General features: G+C 38.6%; 1 protein-coding gene across 2 annotated transcripts in view; it reads right to left on the bottom strand.

The window, feature by feature from the left end:
* Window positions 1–3,482: 3,482 nt before the first annotated feature.
* LRRC2 (leucine rich repeat containing 2) overlaps window positions 3,483–9,550 on the bottom strand; it is a 33,480-nt gene continuing 27,412 nt past the window's right edge. For both annotated transcript variants that reach the window (XM_001500396.5, XM_070238890.1), the window contains exons 8-9: window positions 7,905–8,041; window positions 3,483–5,379 (exon numbers count right to left, since the gene is read on the bottom strand). In XM_001500396.5, coding sequence (XP_001500446.2) covers window positions 5,330–5,379; window positions 7,905–8,041 — 187 coding nt within the window. In that variant the 3' untranslated portion in view covers window positions 3,483–5,329. The remainder of the gene's footprint in view (window positions 5,380–7,904; window positions 8,042–9,550) is intronic.

Raw genomic sequence — 9,550 nt, 5'->3', positions numbered from 1 at the left:
CTCATTCAAGATGAAGTGATTTTCCCAAGATTACGCAGTGCATTAGCAAAGAGCTGGCCTTGCAATCCTGCTCCCTGAGTCCCACTGCTGACCAGCTTTCTTCTGAAGAGACTAGAATGCACGTGAGTGCATGTGTGCATATTTGCACAGTAAAGAGATGGCAGATACAGGGACATGTGAAACATTTGCTGATCTCTCTCCAGAAAGAGACACTACTGAATTCAAAGACGGGCAGGGATGGACTGAAGGATTTGGAGCATGTCAATAAGGGAAACAAACCAGAAAATGGTAGAGAACTTAATTAGGACATTGAGGGAAGTGGAAGTTAAAGTATTGGTGAGCTCACTGAAAACTACAGTCAAGACCGTTAATGTCAAGAAAGAATTGGAAAGCCCTTCAAAATTCTAAGAAATGCTACTGCGTGATAAAAACTTACTTTGATGACAAATGTTGCTATTGACAAGTAGGGTGGGAGAAGCTGGGAAAGAACAAACTAGGAAAAGCCTTGTCCCTGTGAATCAGGCAGGAATGGACCAGAATTAAGACAGGGAAAACTGGAATCAAAGAAGTATTTTAAAGAAATGAGAAAGATCTGTGGATTTTTTTAACAGGTAATTTTTTAAAAGAAAATTATATAGAATTACACATTTGGAAGACCAAGAAAATACTGTTAATGGAGCTTTGGAAAGGGGAGGAAGAGCAGAAACACATCTGTAATAGGCCTGTTTTAATGTTAGCGGCATTCCCGAGTGGAGCTGCCCTGTAGAGGAAGAGAACAAAAAAATGGGTGACAACATTCAAGGTCAGAGCTGGCAGAAAAAAACTGAGAGTCATCTAGGAATCAAAATGAAATCCTCGTTTAAAAAAGAGAATAATTACCCTCAGTAAAATTATAAAATATGAAATCTTGGCTCAGACAGAGAACAAAGTCTTCAGGTAAAAACATACTTCATTCTAAGCCAGTAGAATATATACCTTAGTAAGTAACACAGGCATTTCCCACACTAATCTGATAACTAAGGAATCCCAGGAAGAGACATCCTCGAGAATCAGAACGCTCTTCCAGCTCACTCCATGAAGCTAGTATTACCCGTTCCAGAACAAGCATCGTCATCAGCATTGTGCCTCTTGCAGAAGGCGCTTGAGAGAGATTTGCCCTGCACAATTATGTAAAATTTATATAAATAGCAAGTACTTCTCACTTGGCAGTATTGAAATAACATCTCTGGAAAATAATTCGCTTTATGGCGAACTTGAATCGCGTTGCCTCTCCAAAATATCAAGCCTATTCTTGCCGAGAATACTGTTTGCCAAGGCCATGGCAAGTTCTGTAGAGAAGTTAGCGGAACAAAGCTTTCTGTGTGATGCCTTCACCTCTAATGTTTTTATTTGTTCCTTTGCTTTTTGCTTCTGTTGCACATGAAGCTAGAGAAAGGCGATTCATAAAGGACTCTCCATCCACAAGGCATAGGTTTTAGGAAAACCAAGACCTTGGCAAGAGGGTGGAATCAATTAAACTGAAATGAATAAATAGCCTTTTGAAATCTCCACCTTGAATGCCTACACTGTGTCTCTCTTGCTTGGGTCTGTTTCTTCCACAGACATGAGTAGCAGCAGAATTTAAGGAAACTACATTAAACTTCATTTGGAACCCAAGATAACTGGAAGAAAACCAGAAATGTTTATCACAGTCCCAGTCCAGGGTGGTGTCAGAGAGGAACGTACGTGAGACCAGAGAGCATAGAGAATCTAGAGGGAAAGCGGCAGTCGAGAAAGTCACAGAGCAAGGTAAGCCCCACCACCTCCCTCCTTCTGATCACCCAATAGGAGTCCTGCAGGACCCAGCTGAGGGCTATGAACGTCCGTTCTCCACAGCCCCCCTACTCAGTGCGGTGGGTAACCAAAGCGGGCATGTGTGTCTCTGGCAGATAACCAAGAGCGGGCAAGTATTACAAGTTAGATTTAACAGCTGATGTTGTCTTGGAGGACAGGAGTATAAACATCTTACCATTTCTCTATTAACTATAGATATCTCACAACGCTGTCATTTCTTTCTTAAACCTTTCCTTATTTTCCAGATTTCATGGAAGGCTTAAAATCTGAAAACTTTTATCAGGGCCCATTTAAACCAAATGTTTCAAGTCAACAGGCAGACAGGCAAATGCAATGGGGTCTGCCCTGATAACTTAGTGCAGAGGAGTGTCAAAGACCATCGGCCCTGGCAGAAGTTTACAAAATATGTTCAGAAAGTCACAAAAATAAGCACTAAGTGGGAATCCAAGGTCTTATTTTGGACTGATTCACTGCTTTGCACCTGGGTTGTAGGAGCTACCTGGGGTCGACCAGTCACAAAGAAATTAGACAGTAGTGTAGCAGCTGATTACCAAAGACTGGAGTCCTAACCCTAGATTACGTCCATTTTTCCCTCAAAGCCACAACTCTGCCAATCTGAGCTCAGCCTTGGGTCCTCTGTCCCCCTGGTGAATTTCACAGTCGAGGCAAATTCATCTATTTAATGTCATATCTTCTTTGATTCAATAACCACTGTTTGGCTGATTTCTTTCCTAAGAATTATGGATGGTGCTAAGGCCCAACACTCAACTATAATTTGCTTCACCTGTAATTTATATTACACTGCAATAAAACGACTTAAGCATCTCAATTTTTCATTCTGATGATATAGCTAGATACTCTAAGAGAAGATTTCTGAGCTGCCTGTTAGTATTGCAGTTTGATACCATTTCAAGTTTTAAAGTTTGAATTTAATTTCCTAAGTTTCAGAAATAAATCCAATATACATACTGCAAAATAAGCATTTAAACTTACATACACCACAAAACAATACCTCGAAGTCTCTAAGTTTCCTTTCCACTCAGAAGGAGAGAGATGCATTGAGACAGGAAAGAAGAGAAGCAGACAGAAGGGGAAAGACGATGACCCATTTCCAAAGCTTACTGTTTGCAACCATCCTAACTTGGTCACCCTAAACTGGTGTTGGCAAGCATGCCCAATGGTCATTCTAGAAAGCCAGAGTCAAGAAATCTGGTGTGGATCTTGCTATTAACTAAAATGCACTACTCTATGATTCCACCTAAGTGTCTCTGCCCCTTAACTTCCAACGTATGAAAAATGGGTATAACAATAAGCTTTTGCAACCAGAACATTTTTCTGCTAAGAATTATATTTTATTATTTATCTCATGTTGCTTTAGCGTTCATACATATATTCTGCTATATAAATTACTTTTTCAAATTAGGTATCAGTCCATATGCATCATCTAAAATTTTCAAATCTCTACATTTCCACTGAGATGCATATTGTACTTTAGAATCTTTCTGCATTTTTACATTTATATGAATAAATTAAATAGTAGCTCTACAAGCATCATATTCAAACAATTCATTTGTTTTATTATGAAACATGAAATAATTATTTATCAATGCAGTATTTTTCCATTATTTAAATGTAACACTGAGATAAGGTTTTTGCACAAAAGACTGATTTTATTGAAATAAAATTTACAGAAGTTATGGATGGTCAGTTTGAGTGAAAGCCCCCATTTCTCCCCTTTTCAGATATATTTCCCATTTGACTATATATAGCATATTACTCGGCATGAAATAAAATTCCAAAATCATTCAAGAAGTACAATTAATAAATTTGAATTCTATTTTTAAAGAGTTAAAAAAGAATACAATTGTTTGAGGTTCAATTAATTTCTCATTTTCCTACTCTTTTCATCTCTTAACCTACTTCTCAGTTTGTTTTTAAGTTGAAGCAATCCTCTACTGAAGCATTATTACCATGTGGTCTTAGAACGCTCTGCCTGTTTTACATCTGTTGAGGATAAAATATTTGGAATTACAATTAAGCCTATCAAGACAAAATATTGAGATTTCAATAGTAACCCCTCTGGGGATAGACTGGGTCTTCAGATAAGAGGAAATAAAAATCACCCTTCATTTCTAGTCCAGTTTAACTTCCACAAAACCCAAATGGCTAGACGTGTGCTGTCCAATAGGTAACCATCTGTGGCTATTTAAATTTAAATTTAATTAAAAATTTAGTTCTTCGGTCACACCAGTCATTGTCCAAGTGCTCAAGGAGCACACGGGTCTGGTGGCCACTATATTGGACAGCACAGATACAGAACATTTCCACCACTGCAGAATGCTCTGTTAGACAGGACTGGGCTAGCCCTGATAGGAGTCAATCCATATATAAGTATACATGAATATATGCATTTTCCTTCTTAGTCACAAAAGCCACTTGTTTAAGCTTATCTTCAACACACAATCCTGTTTATTTTAGCCCAAGACAATGGTATAAAAATAGATATTTGTACAATTTCTCCAAATCATACAATGTGACGTAAGAGTCCAAAGCTGTGTAATGAATCCCACCTTTGCCGGTGTAAAGCACTGTCTCATGAGCTGCCTCTGGACCGCAGAGTCTCGGTCACAGGAAGAGTCCTCCCGTGGGAGCTTCAAAGAAGGCTAGCTAGGGACTCCTCATCAATGTGGACTGGTCATCTCCACTACCCTATATGGCCACCTTAGAGGAGGGGTCCCTAAGGGCACTGCCTCTGCTCCCTGCTCTGAGATGGGTCCCAGAAACCCCGAGGTGCCCACTCAGGACAAGACGACCATCCATGCAGGCCATGCAAGGCTTCCCATGGCCAGCCAGGCCCACGCTTCCTGCACTGGGGCTACCAGCGCACCCTCCGAGCGCCTCATGCCCAGTGCATGGGCAGACATGCTAGCTCTTCTTCCTACCTTCAAGGACCAGATTATACTCGAGAATCTCCTGAGAGCATACACTTGCAAAATATAATTTAAAACATATGGAAATAGCAGTTTGTATAAGCCCAAGGAAAATTATTCTTGGTAAAAGAAATAATGCATTAAAACTCTTCCAAAATAACAAAATAAACTCTCATCTGACTGGTCCAATATAAATGCTCTTTTCACAACCCGTTTGTCCCCTGATTCCTGAAAACAATGCAATCAACTTCAGAATTTGGTCTTTAAGTTATAATTTAAAAAAATAATACATTTTCTAAAATATTAAATCTGTATTATTTGGAAATAAGTATATGCAAATGAACCTTTAAATATCAATATATAAACCCATTTATCAATTCTCCAGTCTAAAGAGAGAGGTATTCATATATTTGAAATCTGAAAATCATTTTTCCTAACAACTAGGACCATGGTTTCTAGACTTTGTCCTTAAGCACAAGCCATTATTCCTATAGGACGTGACCCACAACATGAAGATTTACAGCTCCACAGGACAGGGAGAGTCTGCCGTCTTCTGATGGATGGTATCAAAGCTGAAGACTAAAAGATACTTTGGTGGTATAGCTGGGAACAGAATCTGTAACAAAAGGGAAAAATACACTCAACCATTCTCCACTTCATTATGAAGTGTGACCATATGCCATGGCCTAAGTCAATACACAGATTATTGCCACTTTATATTTTAAGTATAGAGAGAAATGTGTTTATCACCATTAAGTCAGCAATCACAAATATGTAGTCATACTTGAGAAATATTTAGATCTAAGATAGAATAAGATAAATTTATTAATTCTCGTTCTCTTGCAGTCTTTCCAACCAACCCACACAGCTACATCAGGATCCTGGAAACTGTATGACCCCGAAATAACAAAAGTTGACAAAACAGAAACAGATGGCCAAGAACTCAGGACTGTGGACACCAGGTGGAAGGGAATATGGTTTATAAGAGAAGTTTGGGCTATTCCTAAGCCAAGCACGATCTTAGGAAGCATGCCTTTTCTCAGTCTTGCTCTTCCCGCTGGTTACTGCCCATCCTCTCTCTCCTCACAAGCAAATTTTGTCAAAGGATGGTCTATACCAGTTGTTCTCAAGCTGTGCTTCTCAGACCCAGGCAGCAACATCACCTGGGAACTTGTTAGAAATGCACATTCTCGGGCCCCACCCCAGACTTGATGAGTCAAAAACTCCGAGAGTGGGGCCTACAGGTGATTCTTAGGTTCACTAACTGAGGACCAGTGAGGGGCTTCACTTCCTCGTCATTCTTGAATCACACAAGGTTGGAGGTCAATGTAGACTCATTAAATCTACCTTTTCCTTATAGCCACGGACTTTGTGACTAACTCAGACATTACTCTGATGGGAAAGGAGAGAAAAGAGGGAAGACACCATGATGAAGGAAACAAACAAACAAACTTAGAAAAATTCAAAGTACATGCCAGACCAACTATAGATCTAACTATTAAGAAATGACCTTTTTTTTTTTTTTTTTTGGTGAAGAAGATTGGCCCTGAGCTAAATTCTGTTGCCAATCTTCCTTTTTTTGCTTGAGGAGGACTGTTGCTGAACTAACATCCATGCTAATCTTCCTCTATTTTGTATGTGGGACACCATCTCAGCATGGATTGATGAGCGGTGCATAGGTCTGTGCCCAGGATCCAAACCTGCGAACCCTGGGCCACTGAAGCAGAATGTGTGAACTTAACCAGTACACCACCAGGCTAGCCCGAAGAAATTACCATTTTTGTAGGTCAAAACCAGCTGAATATTGGCAATATCATTTGGTTCAACCTAATATGAATATATGAAGGATAGAATTATTATAACTATTTAGAATTAAGTAAATGAATTCAAAATTTATCATCACTAAAGTTAATTATTAAAAGCAAATTATTTTATTGCTGGCCACATAGATCCAATGCTTAATGCTTATTTTCTCTAATTCTTCCTTGCGTTTTTGCATAATAGTACTAAAATATAATTATGAATAAACTAATAAAATACAACAATAAAGTTTTTCCCAAGAGGAAAATTATACAGCCCAAAGATAATTTTGGACAAATAAATGGTTCTGTTATTTCAGTTTCATATTTAACATAAATTTCTAATTTATTTCATAATATTTCAGCATTCAAGATTAGGGATGGCCAAATAGATTAGAGATACATAGAAATTTTCTTAATTTAGTTGGGAAGTTTTTTAACTTGTCAAATAAATGGTATTTTACTGTCATGAAGTCTCTGACTGTCTGGATGGGACTAACCCTCTTCAGACATCTCCTCGGGAGGAGGAGTAAGCTCACATGCGTGTTATGTCATGGCTGACGAGTGGCATAGGTCCACGCCCGGGGTCCAAACCTGCAAACCCAGGCCACCAAAGCAGAGCACACCAAACTTAACCACGATGCCACAGGGTCAGGCCCCTTTTGTAATTTTTTACATAAGTGTACCTCAATTTATCTAAGAGATGACTTTTTCTAAAGTTGAGTTTAAATGAATTTTGAAATGGAACCTTATTTTCCATTAACTAGGATAGTCTTCTGTCAATGTCATTTAGTTAAAACCTCATGTACAGGGGCCGGCCCGGTGGTGCAGCAGTTAAGTTCACACATTCCGCTTTGGTGGCCCGGAGTTCACTGGTTTGGATCCTGGGTGCAGACATGGCACCGCTTGGCAAGGCATGCTGTGGCAGGTGTCCCATATATAGCGTAGAGGAAAATGGGCACGGATGTTAGCTCAGGGCCAGTCTTCCTCAGCAAAAAGAAGAGGATTGGCAGCAGATATTAGCTCAGGGCTAATCTTCCTCAAAAAGAAACCAAAAACCTCATATACAGTTAGTAATGCAATCCTCACATTTTAAGTGTGTTTCTCAGCCTCTTTGCCAAATAGTTGATCACATGTCAAGAATTCAAGTGCACTAGGAAAATTTGGTATTTTAAGGAAACTTATCCCTTTTTTTTTTGGTAAATGAAAAAATAATTTACAAAGTAACCTGTCCCTTACCAATTAACTTTTTGTCAATTTGACTTATATGAATAAATCTGATCCATGAATGAATGGAATTCTGTATATTCATTTTAAATAATTTTAACTATGAGTAACCTACCTCTTTCTTTAAGATCTTCAATATAGGCTCTCATAAATTCTTTATCAAAGTGTTGACGGTCTCGTTCACTTTCTATTATTTCGTCACCATCTTGACACTGGGTATTATCAATAGGATTGTCCATAAGGCTTATAAATCTATTCAAGAAAATATGGACAATATCACATTTTCACCTGTACGTTTTTAACCGCAAAATTCCTCTCATAGGAAGTCAACCTGTATGATTCTATATCCCAAGTTCTTACCTATCCTCCAAAGTCACAGTTGACTATTTAATGTGAGCATGACCAGTGGAATTCCACTGTGGAGTGATCCAGCGGGATTATGGAATCAGTCTTAAGGCAGAGACTGTTCAGAGGCCTGATGGGGAAATGAGAGCTACAGACAGAGGACGGGGCCATGGGACCGTGAAGTGGACAATAACACTTTCTCTCAGTCCGATCCTTAAAACGGTATGATGTCTTCCTGTGTTTGATATTACTCCCAATTAGTGACAGCAAACTCTAAAATGAGGTGGCTAAATTAAAAAAGACTCAGACAAAATTCCTACAAAAGAGGTATTTAAAAGATGGACTACTGCTACGAAAAAAAAGGAATCTAGAGGAGAGAAGCTAAAAGGGCATTTGATCTTCCGTCTTCACAATTTTGAAAGATGCTTTGATGTGAAAGCTGATATAATTATTTCAGTTCAAAATAGGGAACCCTTCGCATAGTCTTTGGTTACAACCACAGGCCCTGCTGTGTTGGGTGTCAGCATCTTTCTCACTGGTTTGTAGAAGAGCTATATACATATAAGGGAGATATGAGCCACATAGCTGTCATATTTTAGTATATATATTCCCAGTTCATTTTCCTTTTAATTTTATTTAATGTCTAAATATGGAGAAAGCGAAAAAAAGTTTTACTTCTTATGTAGACAGATTCATTCAAATTTTCCTTTGCAATCTCTTTCACTGAGTTAATTTTTATTGTCCTTCCCAATCCAAAAAAAGAAATATGCCTATATTTTATCATTCTTTAATTTTTTATCAAAGTAATGACTGAACATATTTTTAAATTTGAGTAGTGCAATGATACTCTTTATTTAAGGCAGCAGTCTCTCTCCCTACCCCTTTGTTACTCTCAGATCCCAGAGGTGATCTCTTCCATTGGTCAGTCCTTATTTCTGCTTAATCTATTCGAACTATCTTCTACTGTAGGACAAACGCTTTCATGTTGTTCAGTCAAGTGGCGGTATTTCTTCCCTTCTCTCCACTTCCTCGACCCTCCTACCTCTCAATTTTTGTGATCTATACTTATACTTTTTCATTTTATTATGAAACTTTTCAAACATTCAGAAAAGTCGAAAAAATCTTACAGTGAACACCCCTGTCCCCACCATCTTGGTTCCACATTCAACCTTTGCCCACACTTGCTTTATCACATACCATCCATCTACCCACCCCTCAGGCCATCTTAATTTTTGCTGCATTGCAAAGCACAGCACAGACATCATGCACTTTCACTTTCACACTGTTAATATCAACACCCTCTGCATTCTGATCTGTAACCATATTTACCTTTTCTATCTTGCCTGCAATTTGATTCTAAAATTGAAAATCAATCCATGGTATGTATATTTCTGTGACAATTATCTGGCAAGGCTT

Source organism: Equus caballus, chromosome 16 (genome assembly GCF_041296265.1).
Source record: "Equus caballus isolate H_3958 breed thoroughbred chromosome 16, TB-T2T, whole genome shotgun sequence".
NCBI classification, from domain to species: domain Eukaryota; kingdom Metazoa; phylum Chordata; class Mammalia; order Perissodactyla; family Equidae; genus Equus; species Equus caballus.
The sequence above is the reverse complement of the archived record's forward strand: the minus strand, read 5'-3'. Positions and strand labels throughout refer to the sequence as shown.